We start from the raw sequence: 21,637 nt of genomic DNA, 5'->3' as shown, positions 1-21,637 counted from the left end.
AAAGAGAGAGAGAGAGAGAAACACACTAATTATCACTACACTTCGATATAACCGCAATGGTGGACGTGGACCGGAGGATCACCGGTCTAAACCCGGCCCACGTTGCCGGTCTACGCCGTTTATCGGCCCGAGCAGCGGCGGCTTCGTCTGTACCGGTCCGTAACGGTGTCGTTTCATTCGCTTCCTTGGCAGATAAAGTCATAAACCACCTCCGGGACTCGGGCATACACGTGCAGCATGGTCTCTCCGACGCGGAGTTCGCACGTGCCGAGGCGGAGTTTGGGTTCGTCTTCCCTCCGGACCTCCGCGCTGTCCTGGCTGCGGGGCTTCCAGTTGGTCCGGGATTCCCGGACTGGCGCTCCGGCGGCGCGCGGTTGCATCTGCGCGCCTCGCTGGACCTTCCGATCGCGGCGATTTCATTTCAGATCGCAAGGAACGCGGTGTGGTCGAAGTCATGGGGTCCGAGGCCGTGCGAGCCGGAGAAGGCCCTGCGAGTGGCGCGGAACGCGCTGAAGAGAGCGCCGCTGTTGATTCCTATATTCAACCATTGCTACATTCCATCCAATCCCTCCCTCGCTGGAAACCCCATCTTCTTCGTCGACGAGAACAGAATCTTCTGCTGCGGCTTGGATCTCTCCGATTTCTTCGACCGCGAGTCGCTCTTCCGGAGCTCCGAAGCGGATCCTGTACTTCTCAAGAAACAGCGATCCGTAAGCGAGAAATCAACCGGAGTTTCTGTTTCCGCTGGGTTCTCACGGCGGAGCCTCGACTCCGGCGGAAGGACGCCGCGGTGGGTGGAGTTCTGGACTGATGCCGCGACGGATAAGCGGAAGAGAAACTCTTCATCGTCTTCGTTGTCGTTATCGGCGTCTTCGTCGCCAGAGAGGTTTTTCGAGATGCCGCGGAGTAAAGTCCCGGGTTGGGTAGAAGAATATATAGGACAAATCGGGTCGGTTTTGAAAGCTGGTGGGTGGAGCGAATCGGATATAAACGAAATGGTTGAGGTTTCAGCTTCTGGATTCTTCGAGGGAGAGATGGTGGTGTTGGATAATCAAGCGCTGTTGGATGCTCTGCTTCTGAAAGCAGATAGGTTTTCGGATTCGCTCCGAAAAGCGGGGTGGAGCTCCGAAGAGGTTTCCGAAGCTTTGGGATTCGATTTCCGACCTGAGAAGGAGCGGAAACCGGTAAAGAAGCTGTCACCTCAACTTGCAGAGAGGATTGAGAAACTGGCTCAGTCGGTTTCCCGGTCAAGACACGATACTGGATGAATGAATTTACCTACAGTTTTTATTTTTTATTTTTACGGGTTTGCTTTTCCCTCTTTTGGGTTGAAAACGACGAAGGGTTTGGGAAACGCGTTGTACTATGAAACAAAGTGCACAAAAATAGATCAAAGAGGTTTAACATTACACAACTTGATGATCATCTTTTATTTTATTTTTTATATAAATATATATGGTGGTATAAGTTGATAATATATGTTGAAGGGTTAAGAAGTGTATCTTGATTTTTGTATACTTGCTCTTGTTTCGAAATGAGCACCACGGTTGCACGTGTGAATCTGCACTCACCACACTTGTACGTATTTTCTGCTCTATGGTTATTTATTTGATTCACCTCAACATTCAAAATCAAATTCCAACTTATATCTCACACCTTTTCACTGTAATTTTGAATTTCAATGTCATTCACCCTTCTTTTTACTGAAGCTCAATTTCCTTGGAATTTGGAAAAGGACATCCATGCATTGTATGTATGGGCTTGCACGCTCAAAATACTGACACAAAAAGAAATTGTACAACATAATACACAGAAACTTTGGCAGCCATTTCTTATACCATTCACCGTCATATTTAGAGAAAGAAATTAACTAGTATTAATATTAAACTATATTATCTTAAAACTTAGCTTTTATGGCAAAGTAACATTTTCATCTCAAAACAAAAACACACTATTGTATTGAATCATACATCATAGACATTGATGAGTTTTGTGATGAACTCCAAATCAGTCATTATTTATTATCCTTTTAACATTTATGAAGGTAGTTGGATCACAATAAAAAAAAAACTCTTTAGACTCTTTAAAACTTTTGTTTGTGGAAAAAAAAATCTAAGAAATTTGGAGTAAAATGGGCCATGTGATTGTGGCCTCAGATGGCTCAACCCAAGGTGTTCCGTACGAATAGTAGCAAAGTGTGCAAGAAGCAAGTCAATATAGAGATTCTATATCGATTTAAAATTGAACGAATTTATTGTAAACAAGTAAGTGTAAAACTTATTTTATAAAATTAATTTAACTTTAAAATGTTTTTAAAAAACTGATACTAAAGTCATCCGAATTGAGTATATCATAGGGTATTTTGGAATCATCCATAAATATTTAGTAAAGTTTGAAAGACGTTAGTGTAATTTGTTGGGTGATGAAAAATGAAAGAAAAGTGATATATATTTTGTATTTTTTTAGTTAGGTGTTTGTCTTAATTTGGTTGTTTTGTAAAGATATTGGGGAGCATCTCTAATCTTAAGCAGACACAGAGGCAGGTCCTCATGTGGAGGAGCCAGGCAGACATGTACGGGAAAACAAAACTATGCATTTCTATTTCATTTCCACTTTCTAACCACTTTTGAATTCAAATTGCTTTTGGACTTTACTACATATTATTCAAAGTTAACATTTCCACATCATTTTGTAATAACTGTCACAAATTATATTTTAATATCATACCAAATATTCAATTAATATTCCAACATATTATAGACTACTCTCTCTCATCTCCAAACACAACTAGTCTTGGAAGATCAAAGGAATCCCAACTCCATGTTAAACAACTATAAGCTATATAATCTCTTTCTTACCAATCTTACAAATTTAGTGTCTTCCTTTACTTTTTATATATAAATAAAATGTATTTTTTAAATAAATGTACATAAAATATTTTAAATTAATATATCTATACTCTATGTAATAACTTTTTCTAAACCAAATATTAATCTTAAAAACTTTAAAATTGAATAAAAATATTTTTAAACAATGTAACTTTTTTTAAAAGGTTGGATTCATGATTTTTTTTTTTTAAATCAATTACATTATTTTTCAAAACCACGGTTGAGACCATTTATAAAAAGATTCATCTGAGAGGTATAATATCAATGTGATATATGAATACAATTATATAAGAAATTAACACTACTCTTATCCAAAACCTTAAAGATAATAAGTTAACGGGTCTTCTACTCTTATATAATACTCTACTTTTTCATTTATATCCATACGACTTAAACTCACTTTGATTTCCAGCACAATTCACACACTGTCAAAATCAAATCAAGTTATTAACTAAAAAACTTAGAAGCTAATAGTTTAAATTAATATAAATAAATACATTATAAACAAAAATTTTCTATAGTTATAAGTGACTTTTTTTTGTCCAAAAATGGTGGTGTTTCATTTTCATCTTTTTTGTTGAAGTGACAGGTTTTCTAGTTGGAGCTAGAATGGAGAGACTATAAACAGTACATCTGATAGTGCAGCATGAGTATGGTCCTGGTAAACTTATGGATCATAGATAAATTTTGGGGTCACAACTTCTGGTATTTCGTGCCGTAAATGTTTTTTTCTTACAAATAGCCTGCTTATAACTATTATATATATATATATATATATATGTGTGTGTGTGTGGTTTTTGAAAAAGAACATTTTTAGGTTTCTGAAATGCCATAAATACATGAAAATGTAAGAGGAAAAAAAGTAATGAAAAAACAAGAACAGATGAGAGTTGACAGATGATAATTATGGAAAAGTTATGAATGGGAATCCAACACCCAAACAATGACAACTAAAAATAGTGTTCTTAATGAAAGAGCCATACTAAGTGGAGAGTATTGAGCTGAAGGCCACACTAACACAGAAAATGGAAAAGACAAAAGATGTAACTACAGTAACACAAGGCTTACATCTGCAACTCAGATAACAGAATGAGAAAGCATTTTCTTTGTAATACTGCAATCAATAAATGCATCCACCAACGGTCATAGCAGTGCATATATTGGACTTGTTTATTTGTCTCTATGTGATCTCTGAACTTGACCGTTGATCTCTTGTCACTTCTCTCTCCCATCATTCATTTGACATGCCAAGACTGATGATTTACTCAGTCCATGTGCCTCTCTCATGATAATGCTAAATATTCGGAAGGAAAAAAATGCAGTGGAGTTGTATCTTCCTATGCTGCATTTATTCATTCAAAAGTCTAAACAAATAGTATAACAGGAAGAGTGATTAGAAAGATTGAGAAAAAAATGTATTGAATTATTGTTATATATATTAAGGTGGCCCCATGATGAAGGTGTATGTATGGTGTTGGGGAACCCCAGAGTTTGGATCCTTTGTAGGGTCCACATACCCTTTAGCCATGCCTATGAATACACATTTGAAAATTGAAGAGCAGAAAGGAGTGATGTGATGGGGAGGGACGGTGGTGGTGGTGAGGCTGAATCCAAGTTATCTTGTCTGGTAGAGAGGGTGATGGTAGTGGCCACCACTTCACCCCCTCTCACATTCCTAGTTTGAACTTTGATCCTTCACTTCCGTTTTGTTCATTCAAAGGGAGACGACACTACACAACGTGAAGAATTCAGGGATGCTGACTACAGCTTGTTGACATTAAGGCAACCTTGTCGAATCTTCCAACATTGTCCTTTGCTATACGGTTTGTGTTTTTACCATGCCATGTCTAACTTCTTCCACTACTCACTCTGCATTATTGATTGTAGGTCCAGCTCCATGCTTCAATCCATCTCCTACCTCTTACTTTTCACATCTCCTTTCTGCTTTCTCCATCTCATTACACCAAACCAATCTCAGACCATTATTAAATCATCAACACATAAATGTCTACTTTTCTTGTGTATCCTTCCAGTGGCCTATTCAATTCATTACCTCGTCTGCGTTACCATAATTATTGTTTCAAAACTTTATATTCACTTTACATATTATATGTTTACCTTTCAAAAAACCTAGCCAATTCCACGTCAATTATACATTTCTTCAAACATGAGTGTGAACTCGATATTTACACATGTACAAAATGAAAGACGAGTTGCTTTGAGCATTTAAGGATGTGTGAACACATGTTTTGAAGTTATGAGCATTTTAGGTTTTTCTGAACAAATATGTGTGAACACTTTTCTTTGTATGAATTGACGAGCACAAACTTCTCTATGAATTGACGAGCACATACAGTATGTCACAGATATGTGAATATGGATACTTGGTCCTTGTCTATAGAATAATAGGCCTTTTAACAGTCTCTAAGAAATTATAGCCGTACACCTTCATTCAAACTTTGCTTCTAATCCTATTCTCTCACAGCAAAAATGATGCATACGTGTGAATATGAAATGAAACCATGATACAATGACATTCCCTATCCAATAAAGTATCCGAGAAACATTGACATATCGTTCCCGATAAAATGCTAGTGTCTGCCTTTTGTCTGTCAAGTATTGATGTGGGAAATGGGAATCATACACAACGCTTGCTCGTGTCAACTCATGAGATGAAAGAACATTGCCAACAAAATTACATTGCAACATACGAGCAGAATTCATGCTACAATGAACTAACCATGTAATCATCTGTCGTGAATTTAGATAATGTGTTCGGATCCAAATCAAGTAAAGTTGGCAACATTTTGTAGACATGAAATCAATTTCCTTTCATTCTCTTATTAAGCACAATCAAAAATCGTATAAAATGTTCAAATCATTAATGATTGACATTGTCGTATTATACCCTGCACTAAAAGAATGCAGAGGTTGGCTCTACGACTGCGATTTTTGTGCTGTACAACTTTTCTGTAACTTTCAAAGACAAATGGTGACTCAACATATTCATGATCATTCTTTCTGATAAAGTTTTGTTCCTTTCTTTTCTGACTCTCTTGGAGCAGATCTTGTCACCTTAACACGAAATGAAGCCTGCAAATAACTTCGATAGTTAGACACCATAAAAATACACCATTTGGAAGCAAATTCTCATTTTGTCAGCAAGGACATTGAAGTAATGCAAAAAAGATTTATGTCGGGATAGAAGACCACGACCATTCATACGTTGGATAGAGAAGGAAAAATGTTACTTGACGAACTTTTTTATACTCAAAAAATTAGTAAAGTTAAAGTATTTAAGTATTGAATTTTGTGTACTTATTGAAAAATACAATGAAAATGACTACTTCTGTTCTGAAAATAATCGTTAGTGATAAAAAGGTGTATATGAGTAACACTTTTCAAATGATGACCCTTGGTAACAGGAAAACAGACAAAATATAAATGAAAGTAAAACATTTCTGTATAAAGCTAAGATTGCATCAGTAACATTGTTTTGCAGGTCTTATTGATTCTTTCAGTATGATATTTAGATTAAAGTATGCTTTTGCAGTCACATAAACCAACTCCTACTGAATCAGTCAGATTAATATATAAACTTAAATACATGCCAAAAAGAGTGTTTCTCCCGCACCTTCCTATATTTCTCCCGCCAACCCATATTTCAAAAATAACTTTCTTTATCAGATTTTGAAATATGTTTAAACTTTCAAATAATCATTTCATGGATTTCGAAATCTATTAAAGAAAAAAAATCTTTGAATGAATTTCGAAATCTATTAGAAAAAAAAATCTTCCAACGAATTTTGAAATCCATTCAAAACAAGTAGGGTGTATTGAAATGCAAGCATAGTGTTGGAATTTTAAAAAATGTGGGGGTGCAAGAAGAAATGTGAGGTGGTGTAGAGAGAAACACTACCAAAAATAGAAATCAGTCTTCTGAACCCAGATTTGAGTCCAGCCCAAAAGACCTCTTCAGAGTGACCCTCCAGACTAGGGCAAGTCCAGGCCCAAAAGCATGAGCATGGCCATGTAGGAACTTTACCCAAGACCTAGGTGGCTTCTGGGTCTTGTGATCCTTTACCATTACGTATGTACAACTCTATGTAAGGACAATGACCCTCCTATGTTTAGGTACACACTATTCTTTCCTCTTTCCTCCAGACTTTTGCTAAAGAACAAATAATACAATCCTTGACAGCATTCATTTCCTTGTACACAACGTAATAATTGCTCTTTGAAGAAGGAAAAAGGGAATTGAAAACACCACCTCATCTGTCTAAACTAATTTTCCTGAGAGGAAATTAACAAACTTTCCTCTCACAGACAAGGATGAATGGGAAAATTAAGAGAAAGACCAAAAATCCCAAATTTACCTGAAAAAAAATCTTTTATAAGTTGAAAAATGATCTAACTAGTACCTAAGGCATACCCTGCTATACCCCTAGTCGCACATAGTTCCATTAGAACCATACTCAAGGCATGTACAATTTTTTTAAAAGAAAATATTGAAAAGTACTCTCAAGTGAACCTAACTTGCACCAGTACAGAATATGAGTGGCCTAACCTATTGTTTATAGGTTACAAAGAATGTTGAATTATTTAAATGTTATGATGCTGTTTCGGGAACTATTTCACCTGAGGCATACCTAGCTATAGCCCTCATACAATTTTCTTTTGTAAAATAATCTTGATATGTGTACCTGAAGTGTAATAGTGCTCGATTTGTAGAGGCTTAAAAACGTTCAATTATTTACATGTTTTGATGTTTCCAGGACTATTGCACCTGAATCAACAATGATTAAGGCATACCTAACTATACCACAAGGCATGCCTAACTTTACATGTCAAGCAATTTAAGGTACCCAAGTCAAAGTGTACCAGTAGTACTGGATATGCAGAAGCCTAACCTAAATGTTTTGCAGGCTACAACTTACAAGAATGTTCAATTATTTGATGTGATGATGCTGTTTCCAGACCTCTGAACATGACATGAATTAACCATGACTAAGCTTTCGCTGTATAAAATTTGGTTGTGTTTAATGCAGTCAAGGCCTCAAAGGTTTGGCTACTCTTACCTCTCAAAGCATGCACCTATTATATGCAATGAAAGTACTTATTTTATAGGGAAAGTGTCTATTACCTTATCAGAACCAAACTCAATCACATCAGATGGACGAACACGAGAAGGATAATTTGAATGTATCCTGTATCGCCTTCCTTCATTGCTGAAAACATGAGAGGGAAATTAAATATATACATTTTAAATAATTTAAACTTAGAAAAAAAGCATTAGTCTCATTTGTTTACTTACTCAGTGATCCAGGTGCCATGTACACTCCTCAAATCAGTCAAGAAGAAGGCACCATCCTTATAGTTAATTCTTGCATGCAATGGAGAAACCTTTAAAATAGAAAGGTTGTTGTTGCATGATGTTTGAGCATTGTGTTTCAAACCATGTTCAGTTAATGATAAATTATTTTTACCTTGGGTAAAGGTATTATGATTGAACTGCCCGGATGATCTTCATGCTGTGAACTCCTGCAGTCACAAAAGCCTGTCAAAGCATGGGTTGGTTGAGAGAAAAAGGAAGCACAACACAACAAATTAGTCCTTACTTACAATTGTAAGTAGTGGTTAATTTAATCTCTGAAATTACAAACATTATTTTATGAACATGTAACACGTTGTAAGGAGTAACTGAAGACATACCCAATCATGCAGGGTTTCATCTCATCTTGACTTAGGGATATAGGTTTTATAGAGCCAGCTTCATCACATGGTAATAAAATCCACCTATATATCATAGAAGGATGGAAACAACAGATACGTGATTTATAGATACGAAATACAGTATATCATAGGATAATATTCATTCATATTGGAACATGGACATACTCTCCGTTAATGGCACGCTCAAGTGCATCATTGTCTTCAAACCATGTCTGTAACTGGTCGTTTGCCTTCATACATAGTCACACCCAATGTCTAGATCAGAAAAAAAAAAAAAAAATCTAACAGACATGACCAATGAAAGACAAGCAATCAATTGTTAGTAACAAAGTACAAAAGTAACTTGATTTGAGCAACATACTTTGTCTGAGAGCCTGCAACATATCGGTCTACCTTCAAGCTTGGAGCTGCAAAATAGCACCATTTTTCATGTAAAGGATGAAAGTGATATTGCACAATTTTCCAAAGGCTTATTCGTGTAAAAAAAATGTTTCCAATAAAAAGCAGCAAAATATTTTTGCACAATTTTCCAAGTTCTTGAGCTTATTAATAGAACCATCAGCATTTAGATTTGTCAAAAATATCCATTTAACACCAATAACATTATTGTGTTCATGTCCATAATTAATTGCAAAGTTTGGTTTTTTCAATCATCTTAAGCTCCTCTTGTATCGCAGTGTCCACTAAAATTTTAAGGCCCAAACAATATACATCCTTCATAAATGTATGAAAACAGCCTAACTGGTGGATCATCTACATTTTCATCATGTACTAATGAGAAATTAGGATCTAACAATACACAAGTAATGTATTTATAGTAAAAAACATAATAAAAATATGGGCTAAACCCATTTCATAATTAGTACAAATGGCATTACATCTAATAATACCTAACAAAAATATTTGTCAAATCTTTAGAATGTTCAAGAGAAGAAATGATGGATTCAAACTTCTGAGGAATTGTTGCAAGGATGTTTTGAACTATCCTTGTGTCAAGAAAAATCACTTCCAATCACTCTTAATTGTTCCTAACTCCTTTGCTCGTTGCATTTCAAAGTCCTTGATCAGATTCAGCAATTGCATCGCTCTGAACTTCTCATTGCCTTCATAATCCTTAAGAACATCCCAGATGGCCTTTGCGGACTTTAATCTCATGATCTATGCAAAGATTGCCTGGGATGCAGCAGAGCATAAGCATGACTTCCCATTTGATTTCTGCCTTTGGCTTTCCTTGTGATTATTGATTTGAGTAAGAGTTCGATTGTCTAATAATGGAGGAATCTTATAGTCATCCTCAACAAGTCTCCCAAAGATTATTTGCATTTAGATAAGCCTCTAATAATCAGTTTCATTATCAGATTGCATTTTGACCTCTACCTAAATAACGTGTTTAAGATTTGATATTTTAACTTTAAAACTCACCAGGTCCCTCAAGAATAATTCGGCTATGTGATACCAATTGTAGGATTAAAACGTAACTAAGAAACAATGTGAAACGGAAGATACCATTTTATTGAATAATAATCTGCTTAGATATAAAAACTGACAACAGAAAAGTAACACACTTCCTAAACTTTAGCTACTACCCCACTTCCTGTAACTGCTAGTAAATAACAAAAATAGGAAAAAATAAAACTAAGTCCTCCTGACATACTTTGCCAAAACTCATCAGCAGATATTTTGGGATTTTAAATTAAACAGCTACTGATGCAAACACTTAACAATTTCTCACTATTGTCCGTTTCTTGAGCATCCCTTCCTTTTCTAGAAATAACCCCTTGGCTGAAATTTCTAACGTTTATGTTGCATATCCCCAGATATAAAAACTTCACTAAATCATGATGAAATTTATAAAGCTAATAAATGCAGGTTTTCATCATTACCTATTGCCACCTAAGACCCAGTTCAACATCAAAGGCATCATCTTGTCAATCAAAAACCTTCCTCCAACTCTTCCAGGATGCGGTATCCGAAACTTGGTCAAAAACTGCAAATGAGAGTAACCATAAATTTGTGGACAGGATTGTGTTTGATAAGTCACCTTCACTATATTCTTCAGTATCTCAATTTTAAAACTGAAATTCGTACCTCAAATGGTCCAAGACCAACACCAAGATATGCCTTGTAGGTGGAAGCCATCAAAGCTGCCATTCTAGCCATTCCATGAACAATGGCAACTCTTAATCTTCTTTCTCTTTCATAGCTTAAAGCAACAATGGAATACAGGGTAAGATACATACTGAGCCAGTAAAAAAGATTTAAGATTTACTACTGGAGTATATGCTTCCATACGCAAGCCTTTCTCTGTTCATATCAAGTCCAAAATTTCATTATTTTTCATTTCCTAGTGCTTTGCCTCCCTCTCATTTGTTCCAAAATTAAAGTAAATGAGGTAGCTTTAGATTCAAATTCAGTATTCATTAGCATGTTTGGTTACCTTTTTAAGGAAGAATCAATATCAATTGGAGAGCCTGATTTGATACTTTGTTCCCATGCATTGCCTAATTCCAATGCGAGTTGATAACTGTCCTGTAATAATAAAAGAAACTAGTAATAAGAAAGACTTAACCTAAGCATTTGAGCGTTCCATAGATAGTTTGGCTTTGTTGATGTCCATTGCATCAACTAGTATGAAATATGTTCATTTTATACATGTTGGAGAGTTTTTTAAACAGCTATAAGGAAAATAAGCATAAAGACAAAGTCAAGAGACTGCTAAAGTTATGAAAACTACAGGTAAAATAATGTTTCACTGAAGCCCATAAGACTTGGACAGTGATATTTATTAGGTCTAAATATGTAGGAAATTGCTGAAGCTAACTGAAAAGTAAAGATAAAATTCATACTTCACCACTTGGTTTAATGGAAATAACACGGGAGAGAGAAAACAAAGTTGTTTGGTTGAGTGAAATAGTATGGTAATAGAAAGGATCCCATTAATACTTTTTCACTCTATTCTTATCCCATTTTCATTCATCTCTCTATCTCTTCAATCAAATACTTCTATTTTCTACTTTATTTCCATCAACTTTCATTCACTTTTTCTATTTCCACCACTCTATTTATTTCCTCTATGTAAGTTGACAAGCATTCATTTATCAAGCTGTGCATTGGATTGGATTTTAAAAGACTATTGTGAAATAAAAACAAATCTTTGTGAATTTTAAAAGACAATGTAAGAATATCATGAGTTATAAGGTTTTCTGATAGTTTTTCTGGTTTTTTATAGATTTATATTGTTAGAACTCTAAAGATTTTAACAGAAATTCAAAACTACAATAGTTAATGAAAAACACAGTCCCCCTAATTTTATAACAAGTATTTAAGATATATCAATTATACCTCAATAGCCATGCATCCTCCTTGGCCCATATTTGGCTGCATGGCATGGATAGAATCACCAAGCAAGGTGACACGGCCCTTTCCCCATATAAATGTTGGGGTCCTGTCATATATGTCTCTTCTAAGAATCGCCTCTTCTTCTGTGGCAAGTAGTACATCAATTACGTTATCACACCAACCCTCAAACATCTTAAGCAACCTTTTCTTTTTTCCTGCCAGATAGAATTCAAAAGTAAGACTTGATAGCTTATCAGTTTTCAGAAGCAATCATGTAAAAATAAGGATCACTTCTTTTTTTTCTTTGCACCATCACCAAATTTCTATATTTCCAGTGCCACAGTTACTGTAAGAGTGTCTATAAGAATACATTAGAGAGAGTGAAGTTAGCATTTCTCATTCGTATGTTATGTCTTGCTTATAAATGGAGCACCGAGGAAATTTAACAACAGGAGAAGCTGTGCTCTGACAGATGTCAAATCTCAAACACAATAAGATCACTTACCATTGGGGATATCAGAACCACCAGCGGATTCTTGATGAAATGCATACCATTGCGTCTTTCCACCACCAACATCCGAAGATACAAAGTATTGCTTATGTCCTAAGAATACTCGATACCTTTAACAGGGAAATTCAAGTAAGCTTCTCAACATGATAAAGAGAACACTAAAAAAGAGGCACCAAGGCATACGAGACATTATTCACCGCCAACTTACCCAACAGATTCAATGTCAGCAGGCACAAAATCTGCAACACCAGTGTAACAAGTATAGCCAGAGTAAGTAGCTTCTCTTTCACCAAATAACTTATTCCTTACCTATTCATAGAATAATACCATTTAAGATTGTGTTAAGAAAGAGTACATGAGTTATGACCATAAAGACTCTCTACAGAACAGAATGACATAAAAAGTTCAGCATTTCTAAATTCTACTTGGAAGAACAAAGCTGAAAAATAGGTTGGCATGCAGACATCAAACATGATATGACTAACTTTTCTCTAGAAGGATACGTCTACCATTAACAACTTTGAAAATTCCACTGATGCATTTGGATAAGTAAACATTCATTTCTTCAAGGGAAAAATAATCAAAGAGAAATTAATAAGACCTTGGACCATATCCCATCTGCTCCAACCAAGAGATCTCCATCATATTTCTGACCATTCTCCAGCTCCACAGTTACCTGTTAATGTCAAATGCAGAATGACACAAGTTATAAACCAAACATTGTTCAATAACCCCAGATTTCCATTGCATGTTCTTGAAAGAAAACCTTCAAAAACACCTATGATAGCAATATGAGGAGAATCTTCAACTTAAAAGCTTTCTTTAAGTAATTACCTTGTCTCCATGATCAACAAAATCAACAACATTACTTTCATTCATAATGGAGTCTTCCCCAACTGCACGAGCAAGGATTTCTTGTAAAGCCATTCGACTAATAACTCTAGTGACTGGAAGCCCACGCTCTGCTGCAGGAGTGAATGTATCAAACTTGATGTACCTAATGCCAAACTAAATATCAATTCATGGTAGGCACACTGCATGCTAGAATTTCATTAAGTAAACCTTTAAAAGTATTATTCAATTTATATAAAATATTATGTAAGCAGGATTATTATTTTAGAAAAAAGTACTGTTTTACACTAACTGAACAACCCTGTGCTTATATATTCTGCAACCTGATTTATCCTATTGTCACATGCTAAACGAATATTAAAATATTACAAATGAGGGATATACTCATCACATGAGATTTTTCTATCATTTACAAATTCTACCAGCAATTACTTGTTCTTAGAAACTGCCCAGAACTTCTCATAGATTGTCACAACTACATCAAACCCTGAATAATCTCGAACAGCTTTAAACAAATTTTTTAGGCGTAGTTTGTGCAAATGAGACAGAAAATACATGTCAACCAGTCTCTTGCAATGTATTGTAGAGCTAAAGTATCATCATGTATAAAACTCTAAATAGTTTAATCAATCCCAACAGCAAACACGATGTTAATAGAAAAAGTTTACTAGAAACACTGACATAATTATCACAATTTGTGTGGCAGTGAGATTTCTGAATAAGCCAGCCAGTCAAGCATCAGAGTTTACATTGAATCGGTACCTCTGAATTAGAGGACCATTCATTTGATACATTTCATTTCGAAATATCTGTTTTACCACGTCTTTCTCACAAAGAAGACGCCACTGTCAGGCTTGGATGAACACACAAAACAGTAGTAAATTGAAACTAAATAATTTAGGATCTTATAGTCTGATAATTCCCAAATCCACAAATCATAAACTAAAACCAGTCAGGTATCAAATGCAAAAACATTAAGAGCAAGAAGAATTCCCAAATCCACAAATCATAAACTAAAACCAGTCAGGTATCAAATGCAAAAACATTAAGAGCAAGAAGAAAAGCAAGGTACTCAAATCAAAGATTTGTAACCAGTTTCAAATTCACACTTACCAAGAGCCAGAAACTCCATCCACTAGCCCATTGATCCTATCACCTGTGATGCAACCAACTCTCAAAACTTCTTCCGCAGCCTCAAAATCTATAGCTTCCAAAGCAGCCAAAGCATTGCTTTGTATCTGAATTGGACCCCTATACTGCCCCTCCCCTCTTATAGCACTCATATCTTTCTCAAACACCACCACGTCGAACCCTTTCCTCTTGGCAGCCAAAGCAAATACCAGCCCCCCAATCCCACCACCAGCCACAAGCACCCTAAGCTTCTTCTTCTGAGGGACACCATCCCCTCCATTTCCAGCCACACTTTTCCAAACATCAGGGGGTGCCTCCGCCACTGTTGCTTTGATCGGCATCAGCTTCTTCCATTGTTTTTCTGTTCTGCTTCCATAACTGGCACAAGGTAGCGAAAGCTCTTGGCACATAGGAATTGAGAAAAGAGTTCTTGAGAAAACTGGCATTGAGGGATGGAGAGAGCTGCAAGTCAAGGTAAGAGCCATTGTAGAAGCAGCAAAAAGTCAACAAGAGAAGAACATGCAGTGAGTGGAAAATTAGATGGTGGATACATAAGAAAGTGAAGGCAAATGCATGAATATAAAAGAAGGGAAACAAGCACCCACTTGGGAAAGGTGGTGGTATTCTTTGCTGTGGCAAAACCAAAACACAAAAACATAAAATGTTTGACAGATGTAGATCAACATCCACCAATGATGATGGAGAAGTCAAAGCCAGGTGGCACTCTGTGGTTGAACATGTGGCAGACATCTTAGATTTTGGAACTTCAGTTGGAACAGGTGGCTCTATCCCGTAAGGTCACCCACATATCAATTATATGATACATCAAAACCCACCGCCAGATTATAATATTCATCTTTTTTTTTTTTGTCATCCCTTTAGCACAGATCAGTATTATCCTCTAATAATGAATTGATCCATATACATCACTTCACTTATGCAAGGTTGATTTTGAATATGAAATTGAAGTTTCATATAAAATAAAAGTAAAAATCTTATAAAAAAAATTATAATTTTTTTATGTATAGATTTCACACATGTATTTTTCTGATTAGTTTCTTTCTAAACAAATTATTTATATTAATAACGAAGTTACATGTATTATCCATTATTACGTGGACAGACATACAAATAAAAAGTACTCCCAATACTTCTTTTTTTTTTAAGTTTTTTATTAAAAATAAAATCAATTACTCGTGTTTTTATTGGAGTTTTTTCTCTACTATTCTTCAATTACTCAGCTATTTTATTTCCTTTTCTGTTCCAAATTTATAAAGAAAAAAAAACTCAAGAAGAAAAAATAGACATAAGAAAATAAAATCTCAATTAATAAGTGAAATTTTAGAAAAATTATTATAAAATATAAAATCAATTAAGTTTACTTATGTTTTAAAATAGTATGTATGTTTTTTTTTTTTCATATTCAAAACGTTAATTTGCCCCTACCTGACAAATATTAATAGCTTACTATGCTCCCCTTCTTTTTAAATTCAAACTATCTTTGCTTTTATTAAAACATTTTTTTAATGTCTGTTCTGTTTATTAATTGTATTGATGATTGGTTTTTATTAAAACATATTATATTAATATCTATTTTTAATAAAAATTATCTTTGCAATCATATATTTTTATCTAGAAAAATTAAATTGATAATCTTAATTAATTTTACCTCAGTTTTATATGTGCTAAAAGATACGTTTATGTTTTTTTAACTCGTACATTTTTAATTATCTTTTTTATTTTAGTTATATGTTTAATATTTATGAATTAGTTTATAAATGTCTCTCCATTTATCTTTAAATGTTTGTTTTAATTTAAAAAAAAAATCATTTTATATATATACAATACATTCTTATTGAATAAATTGTTATTACCAAAATAAAATTATTTATGTTAATTAAATTCCTTTGTACTTACTAATACACTTGTACTTTTTAATAATCATATTTATTAATTTGTTATTAATACTTTCTGAAGCTATTATTTATATTTTAATGAATAATTTATTGTTCTTTATTACATTATTGATATATGTAATATCTCTTTATTATGCTCTTATGTGCTAATTAATAATTGATTCGTTTATTTAATTTTATGCATTTACTTATATGTTATATATTTAATCGGTCAATTAATGTCTTGAAACACGTTTAAATTCATTTATGGCAATTAATTAGCTAATTTTTTTGTTTATTTATGCTAAGATTGTTGTGAATTGATATTTTTATTATGGTGATTTTTCAATGATGTGATGATATTTATGTATATTAATAGGGTTGTGGGTCACATGTATAAATTTGATATTCAGTATAATCACTAACATAAAAATAACTTTAAATTATTTTAGGCTTTTAAAATATGTTAAATATTTAATGTTATAGTAGAAGATGTTAAATTGACATATGTTGTCTTTGAACAGAGGTTAATTGATGTATGTTATATTTATAACAGACATCAATTTAAGAACTTTTTTTTTAAAAAAAAATTCGTCACCGTAAAAGTAAGGGAGTAGACAGCTGTCACTATAAGGGTGAGGAGAAAATACGCACAATAACGGTTCGAAAATCGTCGTCGCAGCTGTCTTAGAATGCACCCAAGAACTACATCAAAAGCCAATGAAAATGAATTTTAATCAGTGCAAATGAAAGATAATGGTTCCAAACGTTTTATAATCGGTGCAAAATGATTTTAAATGGTGCAAAGTGGAAGAAAACTTACCTGAACGTTAATGGCGACCGAGAGAAAGCAGAGGAAGAAGATGAGCGCAGCGAGAGAGAAAACACGTAACTAGCGAACGCGAACAAAACAAAAGCTCAAACGAAAACGTGAAAGAAAGTGAGGCTCGCATTCTAAGTATTTGGGGTTTAAAAGGGCATTTTACGTCGCCCCCTCTAGATCTGACGTCTAATTGCTAAAAAAGATCCATTTTGGCACTACTTTTGGGATATTTTCGTACCTTATTGACGTTTGGGAAGGGTGTCCAACATCTAATGTGTATTAAACGTCGTCCCCTTCTATGTTCGATGTCTAATGTCTGCAAAAGTGACCTTTTAATTCTGATTTTGCAGCTTCTGGCAAAGGATTTGACGTCTGATCTAAGGGACACTGACGTTTATTTTCGGACCTTTTTGACGTCTGATCTGAGGGGCCCGACATCTAAAGAAGGATTTGATGTCTGATCTGGGGGGGTCGACGTCTATGTCATAAAAAAATTAATATTGACACTTAAAATGAGATATTTTTGGACCTTTTTAACGTCTGATATGGGAGACCAACGTCTAAAGGAGGATTTGACACCTGAGCCTGGGTAACCGACTTCTATAATGATGTTTTATTTACAAAAATGCGGCCAGTCATTTTTTATGTTAAATTTTCGGTGGTCGGACGTTATACGCGTGATGTTAAAGGTCATTTCTACACTAGTGAATTATCGTAAAATGTCTTGTATTAAGGTTGGTGCCAGTAATATGTTGTTTATAGTTTATGATAAAATTTATGTTAGAAATGTGTATCACATATGTAGGTTGGCATGCCAAAGCAATCGCGAAATCAAATTGATGGAACACGAACCCTAGTTTCTTTCACTTGAGCCACAACAATCGCGAAAGCAAATCTCATTCGCGTAAGTAAATCCCAAGAACCCTATGTTCTTTCACAAGCTCATCTATCTGAAGACCGAGTGATCACACATCCAATGACACGTGCCAAAAGTTGGGAAGGAAATATGTCATCAGACGTGGCCAGACGTTAGCTAGCTCAGTTCTATTTAACGTCATTCATTTTTTAGGACGAAAAATTATATTTTCCTAAAGGATAAGGACCAAAAAGTACCTTAGTTTGAAAGAGGGACTAAAACCAAAATCGTTTGATAGTTTAGAAACTACAAGCATATTTAACCCTTAAAAATATTACCTTATCACTTTTCATTACATATATTTTTTGATAAATTTAAAAAACATTATTCTTATTTCTTATTATGGTCAAAGAAAATAAGAAGTGCAAAGGTGATTAAGAAAATTCTCAATTGTAGTTTATGCCTCTTATTTGATGTTAAGTTTATTTTTAAGTAGCATTAGGCTTAACTCATTTATTGATATTGATACAGTTATTTAAGGGTTATTTATGTTTTCTTTATATAAGTATTAGTTTTCTCTTTGATTATGTTATGATATATTATTGTTATTGAACATGGTATTTGAATATATTATGGTAACTTTCATTGTTAAGATTTGTTTTTTTTTTTTCTTTCTTTCGCTTCTTTAATTATGAATTTTGAAGCGGATCAACGTTTGAATATCGTAGCATATATTATTTGTATCCTAGAAAACTCAATTGCAATTTTAGTTTCGTCATTATTGAATATCATAAAGTATGTATATTCATGTTCACAGTCCTAAATGAAAAGAATGTAACAAAATTTTTCGATAACTCCTTCTCTAATAATTTCAATCACTCCTTATTTTCATTTAGAAAATAATGCAACAAAATAGTTGTGCTATGGTTTGTGAACTTTGATTCAGTTTCAATTCGATAAAGTATATCATGAACGGATTCTGCAGTTAATATTTGAAAATATTTAAGATTATGATATTCTTAAGAGGGCTTTTGTGAATTTCTAATCTTCAGCAAGAACTAGCATCAACAGCTTTTCAATGTTACCTGAGTTTTGTTATTTTAATCACATTCATCTCCCAATTTTTGGTCATGTGCCCTGGTTCATGTTGCAAACCTTTTAAATTATTTACTTGCATCTTTCTTTGTTTCTCCATATGAAAATTTTTATTATGTTGCATGTTTTTTTTGTTAATCAAATACTCCAAAAAACATATTGATTGATGTTTCAAAGAATGTGATTTACCATAAAGAGCATTTTCTTTACTATAATTTTTGCAACAAGAGTATTTTTAATATATATTTTATGTTTTATCTAATTTCAATTGAACATTGTTTTAATCTATATTCAAAATACACTTAACATTACCATAAAAAAGAAAAAAAATATATTAGGTCTACTGTTTTAATATTTAAACGGAGATGATCATATATTAAAAATTAATGTGTCAAAATTCATGTATGATCTCTTATAGTTAGATCTAAAATTTAATATTTGTATAAGATATTATCCGTTTTGGACAAAGTTCTCACAGATTTGCTTTTGGTATTACTCCAAAATATCTCTTATCAACGAAGATATCTTATGTGTATATAAATCCATATATATCTCTTATTTTTTCAGATGTGAGACTTTGTTTGTACCAACATTAGTGTCATCGAAGAACACAAATACGAGCCACTACCAACTCAAAAAACGCAACATAGATGTGCACCTATCGCGCCTCACCTTACTGGTAAGTGTTAGTCACAAATCACGAGCTCCACTTTTACGCAAATCCACGCGTGTTTTATTTGAAACCAACAAAGATCTCATGCACATCGTCGGAGAGGTTCGCATTGAAGAAGATGATGAAAAACTCACTGACCCACTTTGGTTATTATCTTCTTTTTTTCTCCTCTTACTACACATTGTTCTTGTGTTGAGAAGGGAAAAACTACTGAAGAAGAAGAAATACGATATACAACCTTCTTTGAAACATTACTCACCACTTCACGAACAATGAAGCGAATCTTGGAATATGTGTCCCTGTTAAACTTACCCATGTTTTTTATCACCAAACATAATTTATGTCTATTATATATTATGTCTCATCTAAAACAAATGTAAATAGCCAAAAGCGTAAGACATAAAAAGCATTTTCAGTGTTAGTGTGATAGATAATATTTTTCTTTACCCAGTATTTCTCCTTTCCCTTAAACACAAATTTCTCTTCCTCTCAACAAATTCCATTGATTAATTATCTCATCAAATTTACATATTTTGTCACTACTTATTCTTTAAGTAGTTTATATCCTTTATCTTTAATTGTGTTTTAAGATAAATTTTCTTCCATCTTTTCTTATATTGAGCCAAAGTTGTACTAAAAAACTTATAAATATGATCATGGGATCAAACTTATGACAAATGAAATACAAGTTTTTGAGAAAAGCATCTCTTAGAGTATTTTTTATTTATCTTTTAATAAAATAACTCTATGATACTTAATATGTTACAGTTTTGTCCTAAATGAAAAAGTACCTATGTTATCAACAGGAGTTTTTGTTTCCACAAACGGTGTCAATTATCGTATTAAAGATAGTTCACTTTTAAGTTCAGACTTTGTCATGAGTTTATCCTTGACATTTTAAAATTTAAAAAGAGAAGTATATTGAAATTATTATTGACTTTAACTTTTAATGGATTTGAAATTACTAGGATATTTGATCAATAAACTTTTGTCAATAAAATTATTATCTACGTTAAGACTCTGCCTCTTAGAAATTTCTATTTTTATATTCAAAGTTCATAATATTAAAATAATTTTTTTTACCCTTTACTTAATAAGATATAATAATTATTGTGATGAAATTATTAAATTATATGATCTTTTTTAATACCACACTTTCATTTTCTTGTTTCTTTTTCATATAAAGAGGTATCATTAGGGAGAGGGAATATGTATGTGACATACTCAACTATAGATTATGATACTACAATTGGATTTTTTTCATATATATATATATATATATATATATATATATATATATATATATATATATATATATATATATATATATATATATATATATATATCATGAGTCTAATACATAAAGTGTTTAACATCATTCCCAATCCAAAACATTGAAGAAATAGATTTGTAAATCTTTCGTCTTATATACGTTTTAATTTTGTTTTTCTTATTTCAAGTGAAACTTTGAACCACACTTAAATTATTCTCAATACTTTTTCAATCTTACTATGTACTACATGGGAAGAAAATGAAAAAAAAATAATAATTGAAAGATAAATAAGGTACAGAGATCATTAAAGCTAAGCCCAACAGAAACTCTTCAAACAGGCTGATTTAAAATATTAGACTAATCATACAACAAAATAAAAATTATAACAATAACCAAACTCAAATTAGAGAAGTTACCGATAATAACCAATCCAATCGTAATATATTAAGTAGTTTAAGTAAACTTTATTAATTGTATAGAATCACTCAAGGGCAATTCACCTAGGGTGTTAGAGTATTTATGTGATTGATTTTTTTCTTAGATAATTATTAAAATATAGAGAACATCT

The 21,637-nt window shown here is 33.4% G+C and overlaps 2 protein-coding genes across 5 annotated transcripts; one reads left to right on the top strand and one right to left on the bottom strand.

The window, feature by feature from the left end:
• Nucleotides 1-1,501, top strand: LOC106777063. Its single transcript, XM_014664572.2, has one exon. It carries the CDS (start codon nt 57-59, stop codon nt 1,266-1,268), a length of 1,212 nt encoding a protein of 403 aa, XP_014520058.1. The 5' UTR covers nt 1-56; the 3' UTR covers nt 1,269-1,501.
• A 4,060-nt stretch (nt 1,502-5,561) lies between these two features.
• Nucleotides 5,562-15,161, bottom strand: LOC106776942 (zeaxanthin epoxidase, chloroplastic). 4 transcript variants are annotated; one of them, XM_022776042.1, is made up of 17 exons: nt 15,060-15,161; nt 14,437-14,916; nt 13,306-13,468; nt 13,073-13,147; nt 12,680-12,780; nt 12,466-12,581; nt 11,964-12,175; nt 11,059-11,150; nt 10,710-10,824; nt 10,505-10,608; nt 8,983-9,028; nt 8,787-8,851; nt 8,601-8,684; nt 8,375-8,429; nt 8,203-8,291; nt 8,032-8,116; nt 5,562-5,981 (listed from the first exon to the last, which is right to left on the bottom strand). In XM_022776042.1, the coding sequence occupies exons 1-17, from the start codon at nt 15,110-15,112 to the stop codon at nt 5,901-5,903; spliced, it is 2,016 nt and encodes a 671-aa protein (XP_022631763.1). In that variant the 5' UTR covers nt 15,113-15,161; the 3' UTR covers nt 5,562-5,900. The 4 variants fall into 4 exon arrangements, 3 of the variants coding, with proteins under 3 accessions (XP_022631763.1, XP_022631765.1, XP_022631766.1); XM_022776044.1 differs by lacking the exon at nt 15,060-15,161 and having other exon boundaries at nt 13,306-13,436; nt 14,437-14,591; XM_022776045.1 differs by lacking the exon at nt 15,060-15,161 and having other exon boundaries at nt 13,306-13,479; nt 14,437-14,574.
• Nucleotides 15,162-21,637: the final 6,476 nt, after the last annotated feature.

This window comes from Vigna radiata, chromosome 11 (genome assembly GCF_000741045.1).
Source record: "Vigna radiata var. radiata cultivar VC1973A chromosome 11, Vradiata_ver6, whole genome shotgun sequence".
NCBI classification, from domain to species: domain Eukaryota; kingdom Viridiplantae; phylum Streptophyta; class Magnoliopsida; order Fabales; family Fabaceae; genus Vigna; species Vigna radiata.
This window is presented reverse-complemented; position numbering and strand designations above follow the sequence as displayed.

What these genes read in the sequence shown, in the direction of transcription:
- LOC106777063 (XM_014664572.2), top strand. Translation starts at nt 57, where the DNA reads ATGGTGGACGTGGACCGGAGGATCACCGGTCTAAACCCGGCCCACGTT.
- LOC106776942 (XM_022776042.1), bottom strand. Translation starts at nt 15,112, where the DNA reads ATGTTTTTGTGTTTTGGTTTTGCCACAGCAAAGAATACCACCACCTTT. An exon ending in GCTGACATTGAATCTGTTGG is followed by an intron (nt 12,582 to 12,679) that starts GTAAGTTGGCGG and finishes TCCCTGTTAAAG; the next exon opens with GTATCGAGTATTCTTAGGAC. An exon ending in GTTGCAGGCTCTCAGACAAA is followed by an intron (nt 8,852 to 8,982) that starts GTATGTTGCTCA and finishes CTATGTATGAAG; the next exon opens with GCAAACGACCAGTTACAGAC.